The 21,897-nt window shown below is 25.4% G+C and overlaps 3 protein-coding genes across 3 annotated transcripts; 2 read left to right on the top strand and 1 right to left on the bottom strand.

The window, feature by feature from the left end:
* The first annotated feature begins 247 nt into the window (after nucleotides 1–247).
* On the top strand, nucleotides 248–8,270 carry LOC113554925 (transcriptional regulator ATRX-like). The gene is made up of 2 exons (XM_026959027.1): nucleotides 248–769; nucleotides 4,552–8,270. Exon 2 carries the CDS (start codon nucleotides 4,567–4,569, stop codon nucleotides 8,047–8,049), a length of 3,483 nt encoding a protein of 1,160 aa, XP_026814828.1. The 5' UTR covers nucleotides 248–769; nucleotides 4,552–4,566; the 3' UTR covers nucleotides 8,050–8,270.
* Nucleotides 8,271–8,780: 510 nt separating this feature from the next.
* On the top strand, nucleotides 8,781–12,422 carry LOC113554934 (DNA polymerase subunit gamma-2, mitochondrial). Its single transcript, XM_026959037.1, has 7 exons — nucleotides 8,781–9,152; nucleotides 9,277–9,409; nucleotides 10,371–10,476; nucleotides 10,562–10,738; nucleotides 10,849–11,035; nucleotides 11,105–11,328; nucleotides 12,128–12,422. The coding sequence occupies exons 1-7, from the start codon at nucleotides 8,933–8,935 to the stop codon at nucleotides 12,185–12,187; spliced, it is 1,107 nt and encodes a 368-aa protein (XP_026814838.1). The 5' UTR covers nucleotides 8,781–8,932; the 3' UTR covers nucleotides 12,188–12,422.
* Nucleotides 12,423–16,385: 3,963 nt separating this feature from the next.
* Nucleotides 16,386–17,933, bottom strand: LOC113549073 (protein phosphatase inhibitor 2-like). The gene is made up of 4 exons (XM_026950228.1): nucleotides 17,548–17,933; nucleotides 17,270–17,458; nucleotides 16,881–16,966; nucleotides 16,386–16,810 (listed from the first exon to the last, which is right to left on the bottom strand). The coding sequence occupies exons 1-4, from the start codon at nucleotides 17,652–17,654 to the stop codon at nucleotides 16,662–16,664; spliced, it is 531 nt and encodes a 176-aa protein (XP_026806029.1). The 5' UTR covers nucleotides 17,655–17,933; the 3' UTR covers nucleotides 16,386–16,661.
* Between the last annotated feature and the right edge of the window lie 3,964 nt (nucleotides 17,934–21,897).

Below are 21,897 nucleotides of genomic sequence, written 5' to 3'. Positions count from 1 at the left end.
ACGTTTAAATATACATATATGTATTTGTTTACTGGGTTATTATCTCATTTTATCTTTAACCATGGTCCGTGATTAAATATATGGCACAGACATGAAGATTAGAGATAATCTAATTAGCGACCTCTAATCTTCATGGGCACAGAAAAACTGTTGACCTTTTAATCGTGGTTTATACCGTAGAGTTTATACCATTGATAATAAGTAACGTTGGTGCTGATAATATAACCATTTTGTAGTGTAGTACACCACCAAGTCCATGCCTTCATCCGTGATTCGCGCCATTACTTCTCTGTTATTCGTGCTTCTTATAGTAAAGTTAACCACCAACGAACCATTGACCGTACTCCGTATCAGGTCTGATCGTGTCTCTTGGTCACCATGAAGTAAATGTTACCGACTTACCGAGCGGCGGCCGGCGAGTAAGCTTCAACCATTGTTATTTGTGGTCGAATCGTTAATCGTAATACGGCTGTAAACCCATGGTCGCTTATTACACAACTAGTAATTATATCATGTCCAAAATATTAACAACACTAAGGATAAACAACTTGCGCCACTACACACTGCGAGTCGAGTGGTTAAGTAGTATTGTTAATAAGAGTATTACGTTAGACGAGGATTTGGTTAAACGCCTGGAAACTGTGTCACATGTTGGATTTTCAAAACAATGTGGTTTTGAAGTTCTAAGCGCTTCAGTTAAATTTGCTGATCGTATCACTAGTATTGATACTTCTAAGGTGCCGCCGCTCATTACTGTCTTGGAGAATTGGTATGTAATGGTATAGGTAGTAATGTACTTAATAATGCAATATTAAAATTTAATAAAAATGTAATATATCCGATTGAATAAAATCAAATTATTTGTACATATCATACATAGGTATTAATATAATTTATTTAAAATATGACAAATACTTGTAGTAATAATCATAAATACACTATAACATAAACTAATGGACTGTATATAGAGAGAGAAACTATCAGTCAACATTGAGAAAAAGAGATAGAGCTACAAGTTTATATGATTAGTTTTTAGGTATATGACTGTAACCCATTAAAATAAACACCATTTTTATCTAAAAAATAGTTTCAATACAGATGCATCTATTTTAGTTCATATACCAATTTTAGATTTTAAATTAAGTTAAGTTAAGATTGGTTTTAAATTTTGATTATGAAATGGATATTGTTATGACTGTTTGAAATATATGCTTTGGATTCTAGACATATGAAGCGTATATACATCACATCTTTTAGAATTTTGTTGGTCCAAACCAGTATATATCCTACTGATATTATGAATCATATCATACCTTTTTTTTCCACATCAGTTTGTATGAATACATTTCTATCTTATGTTTACAGTGTATATAATACATATATTACAGTTTGATAAATTCTCAAACTTCAAAATATCTCATCTAAAAACCATATCAGACTGTTAAAGTATTAAACACAGAGGTGTTTAACATTCTTATATTTTTATTTTTAACATTAGTTAATTTATATTTATATAAAAGCATAAAATTGTTATTTAAAATACAAAACAATAATTAATGTTTACTTTAAATTATTTATATTTAATTTAAAATTTTTACTATTGGAAGTACTATGTAATAAATTATAAAACCTTATGTACATATAATATGCCATTTATTATTATAGATTAAAATGTGGTTTTATTATTTATATTACTTTTATAATTATTATACTTAGGTACCTTCTATTTTTTTTATCTTTGGGCTTTGATATTTATGTTGTTATTAAATTAAAATTATCAACTTTTGAAATACATGAGATACATAATATACTGGTATGTTATTTGACAAAGAAAATTGTGAATTTATTATACAGGCATTTATATCTTGGTACACCTTGTTATCTGTATTTACATATTATGGCAATAGAAGTACAAGAGTAGATGTAGATCAAATTTACAGGTAACAATATTATTATCTGTCTTTTTTTATTTAAGATTTATTTAATATTTAAATTCTAAAATGAGCACTATTATTAAATATGTATATATTTTTAATTAAGGGGATTCGATACCATGTTTTTCTATTTTTGTCTAATGCTCGTGCGACATAGGATCTTAGACGTATCCTTTGCCAATCATCCAATGAAACGACAAGAATTCTAAAAACAGATTTGAATTTGTTGTCGAGTCTACTTGAAATTGACTTTCCCATATTTTTGACTTTTTGATTTTAACTTCTCTAAAAATTGAAATACGGCAATTTTTAATTACTCTTTTTTAACATAATTTTTTTAAGAATTTGGAGGAAAATATCAAATAATACATAATGTGAGAAAGTTGATTTCAAATAGACTTGATGACAAATTCAAATTGTTTTCAGAATTCTTATTGCTTTGTTGGATCAATTGGTATGATTGGCAAAGGATCCGTCTAAAATCCTATATCGCGCGAGCATTAGACCAAAACAGAAAATTGTGGTATTGAATCCCCTTAAATTACTATCCATACAAGTTTATGTATAATAAGTAGGGCTCGTAAATTCATGCCCTAAAAAATGCCTAAATAAGTATGCACTAAAAACTGGAAAAATATGTATAGAAGTATGCCTTTAAAAGTTTAGAAATATGCATTCATATGCACTAAAAATCTAAAACTATGTACCAAAAATAAGTAGATTAAAAAAAGAAGAAATTATAATAATTTGAAATAACAAAAAATTTCCATTCATATTTGTAAAGGTTATATTTTGTTTTGAAAACATATGTCACAATAATGACTGAAATATCGAGAATAAACCACTGTAAATTTATTTAGAAGATAAAAATATAAGACTATTTCATATAACATATTTTCCATTAATTACTGAATACGAGTTACATATATATTTATATACATACGTTTGTACGCACTTTATCTGCTCTATACTATTTATTTTTAATAATTTTACGTTGGGAAAACTCCCATATATTTTATATTAGGCAAAAATATAAATTATTTCATTTTGATCGAATTTTGATAAAAATTCTCTAAATATGCTCAATAGTCAATTAAATAGAAAAACGCATAAATATGTAAAATAAAACTTCACATACTCAATCACGGTACCTTGAAATGTATTTCTATGTCATCTAGCATTGAATAAGTCTTAACAAGATTGATATGCAAATGCATGAACTCACGAGCCCTGAAAATAAGTAATGTTTGTGTTAGAGTTAACATTGGCGGAATAAAAGTAAGGTCAGTTTCCGGTAGTACCACTGGATGGCTGACACGTCAATTGTGCAAGAATAGTGTAAGTCATTAGGTGTACATATTATTGTGCATGAGGAAAAAAATTTTATTAATGGATTTTAGTAAAGTAAGATATAATTACTGTTTGCTAATTTCCTGATTTAGTGTTTGAATTTGAGGTCTTTATGAAGATTATTATTTATTACTTACCATAGAATGGAGATGATTTGACAATGACAAATGGACTGAAACACTTAGTGTTCTAAGATTGAAAAGTTTAGTAGAACCCCATACTTAAATTCCACATAATCTTATTATAACTTTGTAGAATGTAAATTTGCAGTTGGTTGATAATTTGGATAGGATAAGACGACTTAGTAGGCAGAGTTGGAACTAGCTAATTTTGTAATAAGTTTGAGGTGATTATCCCAAGTCTAGCACTTATTGGGCTAGATAATTTACATTGAATATTAAGATAATATTGAAAATAATTAAATTTCTAATTTGATTAACTAACATAACCTTATGCATGCTTAAAAAAAAGATAATAAATAAAAACTATTTTGTTAATTTTTATCTTTAAGACTTTATTAGACGCCATCATTATTATATCATTGGCATATATACCAATAAATATAAAATGTAATTTAAAGGTATTGTAAGCAAAAATTAAAGAAAAGTTCAATGTTTCTATCGTAGAGAATATTAGCCCGTATAAAGTATCTCATGAAGCAACAGTTTTGTTGTTAACATTATATCAAATACACCATTTTCTAAGTAGAATTATATGAGGAGTAGGAAGAATTTTTTTAACTTCAATAAGAAGTCCCTTTAAACATACTAAATCAAAGGCCTGTGTTATGTCTAGAAGAACAGCTGTATAGTATAATTTGTTTTTAATGCTTGAGGATAAGTACATAAACATATACATAAATATTATTTTTATATTTTTTAAAGAACCAATTTTTATGTAAAATAAATAGGTTAAAATTTATTTACAGAGATGATATTGTTACCTTTAAAGTATATAATGGTTTGATTAATTGATGCTTGAAATTTAATTCTAATGAAACTGAATATGAATTATTGTACTTAAATTTGGTTTGTTAGGCTTAACAAATTCAAGTTTAATGAGCTTAATTTTAAATTACAAATATTTTTTTTTAATTTTGAATTATTTTAAAATTAAAATCTTTCTTTAGAGCTAATTGTTAGGTGATTTTAAGTAAGTAATTCTTTCATTAAAAGGAAATGTTTAATCACTTAAAATACAATTAGTAGGTATCTATAATTTATTCACAGCTATATAATTATTATAAGAGAATTTTTTTTTAATGTAGATCCTGTATTCAAATATGGCAAAAACTAACAAAAAAAAGCTTAAAGCAAAAATATCAAAAAAGAAATTTATCAACACATCAAAGAATAAACCGGAACCAATTAAAAGAAAAATCAGTAAAAATCATGAAACAAATAATGATATTGTACTTGAGCTGATGACAAAATGTCCAGAACTAAACCAAACATTTGAATATATTTTATATTCTAATAAGTATAAACATACATTAACTGATGTTTTTAATATTATAAAAATGCTATTTTCCAAGTTGGAAGAATTGCAAAAATGTGATGTTGACGTTAAAAATACTTTGGAAAATATTAATCTTAATAATAAAATTAAAGGTTTAATTCAAAGTACTGCAATTAATTTATCTCATGTTGTGGAACAATTAGATGTAAATGAAACTACATTCTTAAATTTTGCACATAATTTTATCCCACCAACTATTACAACTAACAATCAAAATGTTGTTGCTGATAGTTTAGTATCAAGTTGTGCTAGTATACCTATAGTATCAGAAGATCCTATCGTTTCCAGTTCACAATCTTGTAATAGTAATTTTTTAGATCAAGAAATAAAAACTGAAAATATAAGTGAGCCACTCATGACAAACATGTTTGGTGGAAAATACTCTATAGTATTGTCATCAGATGATGAGTATGAAGAGCATAATGATTATAACAGCTGCAAGAGACAAAATTCAACAAAAAGTAAACCTATAAAGAATGATCAAGACTTAGTAAGTTATGTAATAGGATCAGATATTAAAGGTATGTTTGACCATGATATAATTTCACCATCTAAACAAAGTACTCAAGATATTACTATTTCAAAATCTACATCACAACCTAGAACACCAGTACAAAAAATTAGAAAGGTTAAGCCAAAGGTATCTGATGAAGCTGTAGAAGAAGCAAGAAAAGCTGACTTTAATTCAAGAAAACGGCAGATTGTTAGAAATAATGAAATGTTGAATATACTTAAAGAATTTAATATAAAGCCACATCATATAGTACTAGAATATGATATTGTTAAAAAAATACCAATAGTAAAAATCTGTAAAGAATTAGGTAAAGTTTTAAAAATACATCAAGTGGAAGGTATTCATTTTTTATGGAATACAGTTTTCGAAACTGTAGAAAAAACTAATACCACTGAAGGGACTGGGTGTATTTTAGCCCACCGAATGGGCATTGGTAAAACATTGCAAATTATAACTATAATATATACTATATTATGCCATAGCCAAATAAATATAAAAACTTTTTTAATTATTTGTCCACCTGGATTAATTTATAATTGGATGGATGAAATATACAAATGGTTAAAGGATATTGACACAGATGAAGTTGTCAAAGTTTATGATTTGCCTAAGACACAGAAACTATACAATATAACAAACATAGCTACATGGAAATCTAGAGGAGGTATTCTAATTCTTAGTTATGAAAACTTCAAGAGTTTGGTGAATTGTAAACAAAGTGATTTACGTGAAGCATTTAGTCACGCTTTAATTAATCCTGGACCAGATGTTGTTATTTTAGATGAAGGACACTATATTAAGAACACCCAAACTTTACTATTAAAAAGTTTAACCCAAATCAGAACAAAAAGAAGAATAGTATTAACAGGAACTCCTATGCAAAATTCTCTTAAAGAATATCATACATTGGTAGAGTTTGTTAAACCTAACATCCTCGGAAATCTTACAGATTTTGTTACAACATTTATCAAACCAATTGATGCTGGCCAATTTATAGACTCACGTGATGAAGATGTTAAAATAATGAAGCAACGTACTTTCATTTTACATAAACTGTTACAAAATACTGTCCATCGCATTGATGATAAAAACTTAAAACATTTATTTACAAACAAAATAGAATACACAATAGAAGTTAATTTAACCAAGTTCCAATGTGAATTATATAAGAAGTTCTTGCATTATAACAAAACATCTAATGATAGTTGTAATGTATTTTTATGTTTACATGTGTTAACATTAATAACATTACATCCATTAACATTGTATAGATTGAAACATTTTAAAAATAGCAAACAACGTGAATTAGGAAGTGTAGTTGATGAAAGATTATCAAAGGATTTGTCATGGATTGAAAGTTATGGAGAAGATCCAAGATTTTTTGATGCTAAACAAAGCAATAAAATTGCATATGTCTTAAATACAATTGATGAATGTTCTAAAAGAAATGAAAAGATACTTTGTTTTTTAAAATCTCCATTAGCTTTGGATGCCTTGGAATATTTTTTAAAACAGGAGAAGAAATGGGTTTTAGGAGAAGATTATCTTAGAATGGATGGTAAAACACCGTTATCTATACGAAATCAAATCTGTGAAGCTTTTAATAACCCTGAAAATACTGCTAAACTTTTTCTTTTATCCTTGGGTACTGGGGTTCTTGGATATAATATGGTCGGTGCTAATAGAGTATTGTTACTCAATACATCGTGGAATCCAAGTAATGACTTACAAGCCATTTATAGATGTTTACGATTTGGTCAGAAAAAAACTGTTTATGTAAACAGATTATTAGCTAAAGGAACTGTAGAACCAAAAGCATATTACAGGCAAATTTCTAAACTAGGAATGGCTAGCAGTGTTATAGATTTACAACATATGAGTCGAAAAGTATCTTATGATCAAACTAATGACTTATTTACATTTGATTCAACAAAAAATTTTAATCAACTTCTTCCTAACACAAAGGATCCTGTATTAAACCAACTAATCATTTACAATTTTGGATCTATTAGTGATTTTAAAGAACATGATTCCATGCTTGTTGAATCTGTAGAAGAACAATTGACCATTGAAGAACGTAAAGCTCTTTGGTTATCATTTAAAAACAAGCAATTGCCAACTAAAAGTTTGATTAAACCAAAACCACTTGCAAAGTTATTGAATACTGATGAGCTTATATCAAAATATAAAACAAATAATAAAACAGATGAGTTAACTAGTTTTACAAAAAACATTCCACCAAAAGAACCTCAAGTTTCTATTATACAATCTAATGAAAGTCTTAGTTCTAGAATGCATATAAATTTGAACAGTGCCAAGCAATCAAAAACAAAACCTATGTCTAAAAGAAAACCAGAAACATTAACAAGTACTGCAGAAATAGTGAACAATTCAACAAATTTAAATGCTCAAATTCCCAAATTGTTTGAAAAATCTGACCGCTCCCAAAATGTTGAACCCATACAAAATCAGTTCAGAAGTTTTCAACATAGAACTTTTAATCACCATAAGAGGAACCGTGCAACAAATTTCCGATTTTCAAAACTATCTCCTCATTCATCTATGTCATCAGATTTTAGAAATCAATCCGATCCAAATTTAAGAAACCAACCCTATCCAAATTTTAGAAACCAATCAACCCAAAATCTGCTTAGTATAAACCCAACTTGGTATACTAATAATCAAACATCGACTGAAAATAATATTTCAAACCGATCTGGTATGTCAAGATGAATAAGTCAAATTATTTCTTTGGATTTAATAAATTATTATCCTTTAAAAGTAATCATCTTATAAAAATGTAATTCTAGTATTTATGATGCTACAACACCTAAATTTTGCATACAAATACTAACAGTTTTTATGTTGTAAAGTAATTATTTTTAGATTCCAAGTATTTTCCTAAGCTAAAATTTAAATTATTAATATGAATTACTGTCTATATTTTTTTTGAAAATTACCATTATTTATTAATTGATATTTTTTATGTAAATTTAATTTTATTATTTAGATTAAAAAAATATAGTATTTTCTAAAAGTGTATTTTTTGTATTTATACTTGTATATATAATTAAATTAACTTAACTAATAGTACAAAATTGTATCTTTGTCATTGAATATTAGTTGTAAGCTATTAATATTATTTACTATACATGATGTAGCAAATAAATAATTGTAATAAAATATACTATATTTATAATAAATATTCATTGTTTATTGCTTAATATTAGTACTATCCATTCTTAATTGAAAAAAATGTATATATCCTAATTTTTCCTTGCTTTTATTCTTAAAGTGTTATTTAAAAAATTATATGTTTTCCCTTTCGTTAATATATTATTGAAATTAATTAATTAATTATTTTGAATTTTCACTCCGCATTTTATTTAAAAATAATAATAATTTTCAGGGACATTGGTTTAAGAAAAGATATATCATCAGACAAAATTACAAGGAGAGAAATTATGCGTAATGCATTAGTTGTGGAAGAAGATTATTTTGTTGCTCCTACAAATCAAGTCTAATAAAAATTATAATATTAATTTAGTAGAAGTAGTTATTCATCAAACATAATTATATTTTATGAAAATCACTTATTCAATTTTAAGACTATAAAATGAGTCTTCTCAACAAAATATTACCAATGTGTAAAGCTTATGCATACGTGGAACCAATAATCATCAATAATACTATTGACTATTTAAAATATGGTGCTACAGGTGAACTATTATGTCAAAATATCAGAAATGAATGGTTATATAGCAATGTAACTAGTAGAGATGAAAGTGTATTTCAATTTTGTAATAACCAGGATAAATACAACAATGATATTTTAAGTAAGACTAACTTATATTTAATTGTTTTGATAATTGAATTTTTGGGATGACAAAAGTTATAATCATTAATACTTAAACAATAAAATATTATTATTATTATTATTACATTAGTTTTGTTTCTAAGGTCTTAAAGATCCATTTATGAATGCTAAACAATTTTGCAATAATCAACTACCATTCAGTTTTGCTGATTCTCGAAGTATCTGTGAACATCCAGATTCAAAAGATTCCGGCGTTGGAGATAGAAAATCATTTAGGTAATATAAAAAATACCTAAAACCTTAAAAACAATTTATGAAAGTAAATATTAAGTAAAAATAAAAAAATATTAATTATATTGAAATATAATTACAGAAAAAAAATGATAGGCATAGGACTCAAGTCTATTGTCTATATATGTATACTATTATGTTATAATTATAAAAGTAATGCCATTGAACCACTGATATTAAACAGTTATTACTCATCAGATAGCATGGCACAATAGTAATTTCACACTAACATACAAAATTGTTGGTTTTCTGTATATTGTGATGTTAATTGCAATTGTTACCTACTAAATATTTTAAAACTGAATGTGGTATGCAATCTATTGCCTGCAGTTATAAAGACAGCGAATAGATATGTAATCCAGTCCATTTAAATATTTATTTTTCAACAAGGCGAAGATGAGTAAAATATTTTAAATGAAACATTTTGTGTAAGATGAAAGTTTGTAATTCTAAAGTTATTGACCATAAGAATGGGTTATTGAAATGAAGTTTTCATTAAAGAAATAAAGATAAGAAAAACGTAAGTAGCTAATACTTAATAGGACCACAGATTCAGAAGAAGAATTTCTCTAAACACGGTTAAAGTCATTCGAGAAAGATATTGGTGAGCATTGCTTGAAAGTCATGAAATGAGTGTGCAGGTTGTGATTGAGTACTGGACCTTACCAAATATTCATTTTACGATGATAAGTGGTAAAAATCACAGCAGACAAACGGGCAGTTCTAATTAGAAAAAAATGGGATATCGCATGCTCCTATCTTCCATAAATATTAGGCATGTTAAAAAACAGCTTTTAGGTTGCTAGAGATATTAATGCCCAATTTCTTTTTTATTCTGCCCAGAATATAAAATAAAAAAAGTATATGCTTATAAAATATTATATAGTTGGATATCTATTTCTAAATATTATTAATATTACTTACTTACTTTTCTTTTCTAATTTAGCCCTAAGAACTTTACAAGATTAAAGTATTTTGCATTTTGTATACCAGAAGAAAGTCAACAATTTTTCTATCACTGGCAAAGGCAACGCAAAATTTGGTGGAGAAAAGTAAGAATAAAATATTAAAACATTTTTTTAAGAATAATTAATGATGTTTTTACATTGTATTTTGTATATACAATCTACTTCATAGTTCTCGGCCAATCCTGGTAGATTTTCATTGACAGAAATATCAACCGATGATAATGGCCAAGAGACCACAGAAATTCGTGCTGAATTTGAATGGGGCCAAGAGACAATTGAAACTATACGTAACGTAAATACTAAAATGTTTGATAATCTTGAGCCAGCAGAACAAGAAATGTTTTTAGTGAGTAATGAATGCCCAAATAGTATTCCTTTATTGTTATTTGCTGTGTGTGACTATGCAGTTAATAATAACAATATTAAATATTAATTCTATTTGTTTCAATTAAATAGTCGAGGGTAGGAAAAAGAAAAGTCTTGCCTCACGTTGTGGAAAGTGAAACTAGTCTCGAAAAAGCGTGTATGGTGTTTCTGTGTGATGGATATGCGGAATTGCCTTATCATAATGATTTCAGGGAAGTGTTCCGGTTTCATCGTAAATTGGCTCCGTATAAAATAACATTTGCAGCTCCGCTATTAAGTCAGGCAGATTAGTTAAGTGTATGATTATCAATTTATTTTTTAAAAATTTGATTTTAATAATTTGTAGATGCCAAAAAAGCAGACGAACTGAGGCAACTCTCCATATACTTAGGACTAAATTTAAAAAAGTCTGGAGTATCAACCTTAATAACTCCAAATATAGCAAAAAAATCTCTCGAATCGCAATTCACGGATTCAGACTGCCTTGGTATACCTTATATAGCTGTACTCAATGAGTCTACTTTAGAAGATGGTATTGTAGGACTTCGTAGTATTGAAACTACTCTTGAGGTATGACTAGTAGACTTATTAGAAACATTTTAAACATTACATAATATATAAACAAAATTAATTACCTATGTAATATATTGTGATTATTGTCATGATATTATTTTATACACTTTTAATTCAGATGTGTAGGAAAATAATAGCCCATTTCAGTGGTATAGGCAAACCTATTTATACAAAAAAAAATTTATTTATATAACATGAAGTATGTTGAAATTATTACATAGGTATTTAACAATTTTTAACTTTTTCAGCATTTATATACATATCAAATTAACATTTTCATAGAATTGTATCATTTCAAAATGTATTTTCCTATTCTACTTGATATGGAAAAAAAACATTTTAATTTTAATAGTATGTTAATCACATTCAATGTCTGATTTGAGCATATAAACTAGGGCCGGTGATATTTTCAGTGTACCGTTATTTACTGATATTTAAAAAATACCAGTATCCTATATTTTAGAATACCGGTGATTCAGTAATTACCAAAATACCATAGATACCAGTAGTATACAAATACTAATTACCGATTTCAAAATTTTAAATATCGCCAGTTCTAATATAGACCATTTTTAAATTGTCGATAAATATCAATAGTTTAATTTTATTTAAAAAATATGTTAAATCAATCCGATATTTTTCAAACATTTATATACTTCTGTAAAGTTGAAGTCTTATATTGTTACAAGTGCACGTAAAAAAACAAATGATCCATATAACTTTTAAATTGTTTGTATTATTTTGGTTTTGTTTTTTTTATTTAATTAAATTGTAATATTATTATATTTGTTTAAAGGAAAAAATCCATGTGGCCAAATTGACTTCTTACGTTGAACTTCTCATAAAGAATTATTGATTATGTCATTACTTCACTATAAAATGTAAATTAATTATTTGAATTTGAATTTGTTAAATAAAATATATTTATGTAACATACATGATTTTATTGATGTTATAATGGAACAAAATATTAATCTACTAAATACACATATTCATTTGTAATTGCATAACAAATTTTAATTAAAAGATTTTTCTTATACTCAAGTGACATAATTTTAATTTTACAAAAAAATATATAATATACTTCAATAGTTATTTTTATTTTGTATTTGATAATCATTTAGTCACTGGTAATTGTAAGATTATTATTAATAATAAATTATTATTATTACCATAAATAAGTATAAAATACTATGAATATTTATATTAATAATTTTTTTTTTAACACAGAGCCTAAATTAAATTAGTCATTTTATAAATTTCCTATTTTAAAATATACCTGTATAGTATATAGAAATAAAGAATAATAGGATTATTTACATATCCTGTAATTATGTTATTATATACCTAATAGTTTTTAAAAATTAAACAATTAATATTCAAAACATAATATATTAAAATTAGATTAAGGTGACTAGACGTCTTGTTTAAACGGAATTGTCCCTTTTATGAACATGTTCCGTTATCCTAATAAACTTCAAACGGGATGCTGTATCTTTAGCAAAATCACTGTATGAAATAAATCTAAAACAGTTAATAAACAGATAATAGTTTTCGTGGAACAAAAATCGAGGACCGAACCAAATGAACAATTAAATTTTCCTAATTGTTTATAAAAATTGTATTAGTTTTAAAATGCACCATTGTGTTGTTAATGATGATAAAAAAATATATTTGAACACTATTATTATTTAGATTAGGTTAGTTAACTCAAAAATAATAAAGTAATATGGGGAGATTTTTTAAGGGAGGGAGAGTAGTATAACAACTATCCTGGTTTTTTTATTTTCTTAAAATGGTCACCCTAAGTTGGATATAATCTATTGTATTTAATTTTACATAATAATTGTTTTTCTTATAAATAATGTGTCAAAAACAAACAAATATAATTATTAATTTAAATAGATTTAAGATACTTTTGTATTAATTGTAGTCTTTTTAAAAAAAATTTAATCCCTATGCTTAATATCTAAATAGGTATAAACCAAATTTCAATTTTGTATTATTAATTTACATAACGTATAGCTCTTTGAGCTTTAATATTTTTAGTTTTAAAATAATTTGGTAAAGGATAACAAATAAAATTAAATAGCTTAATTAATTAAATAATTGTACTAGTTGTAGCATAATAATTTATCTTAATTGTAGAATTTTTTGTATAGTAAATATTAAAAGAATAAAAAAAAGATATTTGTTGACTGATAACTATTAAAATATGGTTCAGATTGATCAGTTTTTGATTAAAATACAATAGGTTCTATATTAGAAAACATTGAGACAAGTCAAGTACTGTTAAAGTGTTAACTAAAAAATATGTCTACAAAAAAAATATAGTTCAGAAATAATACTTTTGGTGTTAATGAGCCAAAATGAGTTTATAAATATACTTATAAGTTATAACAATAATATAATATTAAAAAAAGTTCATAGAGTGCATTTTGAATACAATTATGGTTTATTGCAAGTAAAATTAATTACATTTGTTGTAAATTAGTGTACAAATAAAAATATAAATGTTTAACTTTATCTTTCAAAATACAACACTGCTTTTTTAGCTTTTGTAGTATTTCTATCTGGTTACTGAATACATGAAAAATGACTCGTGTTTCAAAATATTTTATTTTATTTTTAGTTTAAAAATGATGTTAAACCTGTCATTTCAGCAACAGCTAACATTTATACTACTAAAACTATATAACAAATAAAATAATTTTTATACAATTTTTAATTTTGGCTATTATAAACAAGATTGTGTACACACGGTGAACAGATAAATTGTATTTTCAAAATCTAACTACATCTAACAAAAATCTTGATAATTTACTTATATTAGTTTATTGTTATGAATTATGAACACTTACAATGTTAAAACGCTAGTTTACCATATCTATCAATATATATTGGCTCATATTTGTTTTTAAGAATACAATTATTTATTTTCTAGCAAGGATCTATGAGAGTTCTCTAGAATTTCAACAATAGAAATATATGAAGTTAGAAAAACAATTAATCACGAGCATTAAAAAACTAATGCATGTTTAATTGAAATAAATAATATTTATCACAGACAAAGTATAATTTATATGTAATGTATCATGTTTTTTAATTGGTTACTAAATTGCCCTTTCTAATCAATACATATTTATTCTAGTCTGGAAGTTCTCAACCCTTTTTCCACGAAACTAAACTAATTTAAATTAAATTAAATGGCATACTTAAAATATCTAATGAGTTTTAGAAAAGAAAAAATATAAACATGTATAAATTAATAAAATAGAATTACAAAAATTAATCAATGCAATTTGTTGGGCAATACATAAAAGTATTACGCGGCATATAGGTTGAGAACCAAAATTCATATCGACATATTTATTTCATTTAAGTCAATAAAAAAAAAAAATATATAATAATATATACAAGTGTAGAATGATATATGTTGTACATTACATTTGTATTATATAGGTACCTTTAGTATAAGAACTCTTAAATACTTTTTAGTATTGTAATTTAAAATTACTAATTTATATTACTTAAAAAATTTGTAACACAAAATTATAATTTAAATGATCTTTACTCAACTATTTAATTAATAATGGTTAATAGTTAACAAAATAACACACTATAATCATATATTATAATATATTTTCTGTATACATATGGATTGAATCAAAAAAATTAACGATTTCATACACAATCCAACAAATAAATTATGGTAAATGTTATAATAGAAATATAAAAATATCATAACATTCATAACACTATAGTTAATTCGTAAATAGAAAAATTATAGACATAAAATATTATCTACATGTTAAATAAAACTATTTTTAAACTAAAGTTGTTAGTAAATATATTAACCATACAGTTAAACAGTTTATAATTTAGTATCTCAATATAAGTAAAAAAAAATATTACAAACTATAATTTTTATACAATGTTTCTTATATTAAAGACAAAGTCTAATATACAATGTAGTCTCTCGTTTTATATTTGTGTAACACTTGACACAATTATATTTTAATTTAAATCTTTAATACTTTCAAAATTAAAACATACATTAGGAACACACAAACTCTTAAATAAAAATATATAGTGGTAATTTTGTAAAATAAGTATATAGTTGAAACTTAAAAGTTTCAGATATTAAAATGCTTTCATTATTGAAAGGTTAACAATCTTCTTTTTATTGTGATTTTTTTCACTGTCTACAGAAAGAAAAACATAGTCTAAAAATGTGTTAACACAAACTAAGCATGGAAACAAAGACCCCAATATTACTAATTTTCACAAATCTATGTTAAGCCAGATCAAGAACTAAACAAATTTACGGACGAAGGATTATAACTATAGGTTCAAATTTACCAAAGGACTTTTTCAACAAAAAATTTATTAAAATTGTTATATATTAATGTTTATGTAAAAAGAAAACCATTAATGAAATCCAGCCATTCAAAATAAAATATTTTATACTTATCTTGTTATTTAGTCCAAAATGATAATATATTAGCAATAAAATGTGTAAACATACTCATATGGTTAAACAATAGAATACATTTTAGATTCTGAACAGATAAATGAATGTATTTATATTTTATTTTTATACATACCAAATTTTCTTTAACCACTGAAAATATTTTTTAATAAATTATTAAATAAGACTTTGAATCATGATTGAAAATGAAATAACAAATTTTACATTTTAATTAAAACTGAACCAGTGTTTTTATCTCAACAAAAAACAGAGTTAAATATATAGGTTAGGTTAACTTGTAACAAAATATTTATATTTTATTATGAAACTCAACTAATAACAATTTCATGACTATATAAATAACTTTAAGAATAAAACAATTTATTTTATTTTATGAATACTTTTCTCTTTAAGCATATATTAAATCAGGAAATAAAAGTATTTAACTTTTGCTAAAATATTTAGATACCCTATTTAAAAACTAATAACAGCAAAAGTGTAGCAGATTAAATAATTAAAATACGGTTAAAAATGTTGTATGTTATATTTTTAATATAATTTTTACAAAAATTGTGTTAGGCAACATGTTTAAAGTTTATAAGCTATTTTATAAAAAACAACTATGTGCTTCAAATAAACTATGAAAATTACCCATGTTAAAGGTAATGATTTATGATCAAAAATTTTTTTTTTAAATTTGAAAAATACATGAAATTATAAATAATCCATATTTGTAGTTAACAAATTGCCAAATGCAAAAGTTACCTCAATAAAATAACATAATAAATCACAATAAATTGTTGTTCTTCAATATTGTGCAATAAGCTTTTAGAAAACATACAATCAAGAAAAATGTATTTTATACCAGACTAGCTTCATTTTGTTTATTATTATCATCATCTTCATCTTCATCTTCATCCTCATCCATCATTTGTTTTGCCAGTATTTTTGCAGTCTGAAATTCATTATAATGTTGTTTTCTTTTTTTTTCAAATACTTCTCTTGTAACTGAAATGATAAAACATAAATAGTAAGAACTATTTCATATGTCAACAATTGTAGATCATATATAACAAACTTTTGTCTTCTGGAGATTCATCTTCAGAATCAGGTTCTTCTTCTGATTGAAATGAACTACTTCTCCGTCTACCACCTTCTTCAATTCTAGTAAATAAACCAAATTAATATTTATCCATTAAGGTTACCAAGATTCAATCAAAGGACTACAAGATCTTAATTGAGAGAATTTAGATGGGGATTATGAAGGTGAATTTTATAGTAAAATTATATTTTATTCTAGGTAGACTATCCTATATTCTATATTCTATATTCTAGGTTTGACTATTACAGATATTTGTAAATATATATGTATATATATATTGAAATAATTAATAATAATTAATTAAAACTAATATTAATTTTTGAAAGTTAATATTTATTACTATACTAAATAGAGATGTTATATACTTTTTTCTCAATTCTTCCGCATTTACACCACCATCCATTTCATCATCATCTTCATTAATTTCCCGTTCGTATGGTGTTTTTGGTTCATCTACTTTCATGTGACCATAGTCTTTATCTGGTGGATGTAAAGTCTTTAATATGTTCATTTCATCCCACTTAGCTGACTTGTTCGCAACTTTTTTCTGTTTCCTAAAATAAAAAATAACAGTAATATGATATAATGTATTACTTACTTCATAAATATTTTAAGACTAATAATTATCTTAAAATTGACTTACTCTTTTTCTTCATAACTGACAGAAGGCTTTAGAATACCTTTGGATGGTTCTTTTTTCAAGTTATCGGTGGGATTTTCAGATCCTGACGGGCCAGAAGTAGAAGCCATCTATATTAAATTTAATTTCTAATTGCAGATATAACTTGTAATAGGAACTTTAAATTTCAATAATGGTGCACGAATTTAAACCCATTACGGATAGATACATACTATGGGTATTTATTTAAATACGTTATCACTTTTATTTTAATTAATAACAAATAGCAAAAAATAATACTATAATAAGTAATACTAATGTACGTTTTTGTTTGTTAAATTTTGTGATAAAATTTAATGGTTAAAAATTAAAATGTTAAATACTGTTTACCACGGACTAAAGTACCTCTGTCCGCGCTGTTTACTGACCAATGTGCGGTATCAAATTCTAATTAATGGTACACAGTTGTAGTAACTTTACGAATAATATTAACACATGTAATATGTAAATTTTAATATTTATGACAATAGCTTTCGATCAATAAAATAAATCATAAATTAATATTTAATAATACTAAGTAGTAAGGTAGGTGAAAGGTACAAGTTATTAAGTTGTTAAGTGTTGACTGTTGAGTAAAAGTATACAAGTACTTTTTATATTTTTATAATCTTTTAGACTTTAATAGAGATATTGAATGCTTTTTTAAATATTTCAATGTCAAATATTTTTAGTATTTTAAATGCTTTTTCGATCCTTAGTGTGTAAAGAATATATTTATTTTTATAATAATGTATTTTTTATTTATTCATTTTTTTTATCACAGCAAGCAGGAGGGCATGATCTGGTGGTAATTGGTAAAATATTTCAAAGAAAAATGAACAACGATTTAAAATACATTACAATATTAAATTTTTAAGTAAAAATGAATATGAAAAATTATTAAAATCCTTATTATAAATATTGATCATGTTTTCATATAGATATTATTTTATACAGTGGTGTAGTCGTAAATATCTTTTTGGGTACACACCTAAATTGAGAAATATGTAATACTTGGGGGGGGGCTCTGTCCCTAGTATAAGCTAATAGAAAGGTTTAACCGCGGACTATGATATACAAGAACCTAACAAATATTGGTCGGATTCAACTCCTATGTTTTATAACCCAAAAGTATTTGTGGGACTCAATAATTCAATAGGTACCGCCATACCCCGAAGGGTTAAAGACCGTTGGGTCGCCTGAGATAACGATGGATAAAGTCCATAATAAAGACCATTTCCGGTTAGTAAAACCTCTCATGAGCAAAAAACCATTCGGGCATTCGGCGTATAATGTATACTCCACGCCCAGCACCACTCAAGACGGACATTCTGTGAAATCTAGTCTTACTATCCTAAAATTTAGCTTATGATTAGTATTGGATAGGATTTGGTGGATATTTTACAATTCCAAGTATTTTCAATTTTATGTCAAGCCCAGGTGGGACTGACGGACATGTGCGAATTCGGATAATTAATTTTGCGAACCAACGGATAATGATAGAATTTTGGACCTATCGTGCAAATATAAGACCATTTTCGCCCAGAATCGTTTGTCTTAGGCAATTTCATCCTTAAATTTAAACCTAAATTTTTAACACATACACATAGGCGTGCACACGGGGAGTTCCGGGTGTGCCTGGGCACCCCCTGACATGTAATTGGGGCACTAAAATTTAAGTCCTATAGCATATGGATCCATTGGTCCGAATTTTAACTAATGTTACTAGAATAAAAACGGGATTTTTCTAAAATATATCATAAAAAAAATTATGTTTCGGGATAAAAATAATTATACAACATAAAATATTTTAAATTTGCGTGGTAAAACTTGTTATGATTATAACATCTAGATGTTATTGACTACAAAATAAAAATAATAAATAAATATTGAAATTATTATCTTGAAAATAGATTTTAGATCCAACTATCTAATGAAATATTATATTACTTGGTATTAGTAATACCACTGATTAATATGTAATATAATGTAAGTAATGTTTATTCGTGCATTATAATTTATTGAAATATGTACATGTCATGTTAAGAGAGGGCCCAAATTAAGAAAAGGGCCCAAAAAATTGTAAGCACCCCGAAATTCAGGTCTGCACACGCCTATGCACATACATTACTCAATGATAAATTGATAAAGTACACTTGACACCTATAGTGATACTGATATACCTAATATATTTTATCACAATAAATACTCTCCCTATAAAACCATGCGTTTCTTGTCTACAGGTACGTCACATTATGCATAATAAATAATAATGGATTACGGGTTTTGCAACGATATAAAGTAGGTACGTTCTATAAATCTATATGGGAACTTCATCCCATCATCACTGCTTCGACTTCAGTGAAATCTATTAGATTATGGACCTACAAGGATTTACACTTTTATGACCTTTTTATTATACTCGTAGTTATTAATGTTCTCACTAACAGATTATACATAAGAAATGCAATATGAATTATAGATTATTAGAGCAATGTACTAATGTTAATTGATCCTACAGTTAAAACTATTTATTTTTATCCTAATTTCGATAAACAATACTAATAATACTATAGTAGTATAGTATATCAGTGTATGTATATTAATAAACTGTGTGTATGTGTTAAATTTATTAATTTTATAATGTAATAATATACACGAATAATGATAATAAGTAGCACTGTAGTAGGTATAACAGTAATTATAGTATACCACGAAAGTTTATAAATAATTTATGTAATAAATATGTTGGCTCAAAATATTGTATCCAAGATAACTTTTTAAGAATGCATTTATTATGTATAATATTAGCGTAGATATCTAAACTGTTATTAATAAATTATAGTATTATATTTTTATCAAATAAAATTACTAGTCAAAAATTTACAACCCTAACACTCATTTTGCTACACAAAATAAAAAATCATGTTAAAATTTTTAGGTTTAGTAATCTATAGTATAGTTTTAATAAAAGGAACAATTTATTCAAGAAGTATTTGGGAACAGTTCAACAAGGAATATCAACGTTCTAAAAATGATAATGAAATTAAAAAATTAATTGTGTCAACTGAAGCAGATGCACTCAAAACTATACTAAATCATGCTCAAGCAAACCAAATAACCGATTTCAAGACAAATAGAGTACACATAACAATAAAACACCCGGTGGATCATATCAATTAAAATAAATACAAATTATACAAGGTGATTCTTTTATCATAAAACACTCATTATTTCAAAAAGTATTCATGTTTTTAAAAATATTTTTTTACATAGTTTCAAGTTGTTAAAAAAACAACGTTTTTATTAAAAAAAATATATTTTTAAATATTTTTTATCATTATATTTTTTTAAGTTTTTTACTTTTTTGAATGACAACATAAAGTTTTACTTTCATATTCTAAAGCAGAATAGTTTTCTGAGTATTTTGTTACATAAAAATCGAATTTAGGACGAGTAGTTTATGAGTTATACGTATTTACTGAGTAGTAGACAAACATTTTGCGGGGTAACCCCGTACCACTCCACTCCGCTTGTCTAAACTTTAAATACGTTTAACTCATAAACTACTTGCTCTGAATTCGGTTTTTATGTATCAAAATACACTCTATGTTGTTATTTAAAAAAGTAAAAAACTTAAAAAAATAAAAGGATAAAAAATATTTAAAAATATAATTTTTTGATAAAAACGTTGTTTTTTTTAACAACTTGAAACTATGTAGAAAAATGTTTTCAAAAACATGAATACTTTTTGAAATAATGAGTGTTTTATGATAAAAAAAATTACCCCATATAATATTAAGCTATGCAAGTTTAAAATTACTCATTACACGTGTATTATTAATAATAATATATGTATGTATCTGTATATATTTGTTTTTTCCTCTGTGAATATGATATAGTATATTATTTTCTTCTTATTATCATTTTTATTCGATTTAAAAAAATAAAGTGAGCAACTGTTACCTTTTTCATTTTTGCTGTATAATTAATGTTGATTGGGTTACTACAGTGGATGTATTAAATTTGAATTCAGCGGCATATTGACCATATTATAGAAGAAAAACAATAATAAGCTATAGGTCTATATAAGTAATAAAGTAGGTTTCTTTAATTATTATTTCCGTAAAATTTCCGCATTTTTTTCTCGGTTATTTTGATAAGTATTAAGAATTTTTTATTTTTGACTTCTCAAAGTACTAACTATAGAGTAGTTATAAAATATAAAATATTTAAATAGTATAATAGTATAGTATTAATATTTTAATAATTAGCGTCATCATTTAGCGTGACCACTGATCACAATTTTCCTATCCAAAGGGGGGCAATTAAACA

This window comes from Rhopalosiphum maidis, chromosome 4, assembly GCF_003676215.2.
Source record: "Rhopalosiphum maidis isolate BTI-1 chromosome 4, ASM367621v3, whole genome shotgun sequence".
NCBI lineage: Eukaryota > Metazoa > Arthropoda > Insecta > Hemiptera > Aphididae > Rhopalosiphum > Rhopalosiphum maidis.
This window is presented reverse-complemented; position numbering and strand designations above follow the sequence as displayed.

Bases quoted from the DNA above. Each gene is read 5' to 3' on its own strand.
- LOC113554925 (XM_026959027.1), top strand. From the start codon at position 4,567: ATGGCAAAAACTAACAAAAAAAAGCTTAAAGCAAAAATATCAAAAAAG.
- LOC113554934 (XM_026959037.1), top strand. From the start codon at position 8,933: ATGAGTCTTCTCAACAAAATATTACCAATGTGTAAAGCTTATGCATAC. The intron at 9,410-10,370 runs GTAATATAAAAA...TTTCTAATTTAG, and splicing joins GGAGATAGAAAATCATTTAG to CCCTAAGAACTTTACAAGAT. The intron at 10,477-10,561 runs GTAAGAATAAAA...TCTACTTCATAG, and splicing joins GCAAAATTTGGTGGAGAAAA to TTCTCGGCCAATCCTGGTAG.
- LOC113549073 (XM_026950228.1), bottom strand. From the start codon at position 17,654: ATGGCTTCTACTTCTGGCCCGTCAGGATCTGAAAATCCCACCGATAAC. The intron at 17,459-17,547 runs GTAAGTCAATTT...TTTTTATTTTAG, and splicing joins GTCAGTTATGAAGAAAAAGA to GAAACAGAAAAAAGTTGCGA. The intron at 16,811-16,880 runs GTTTGTTATATA...TTATCATTTCAG, and splicing joins TGAATCTCCAGAAGACAAAA to TTACAAGAGAAGTATTTGAA.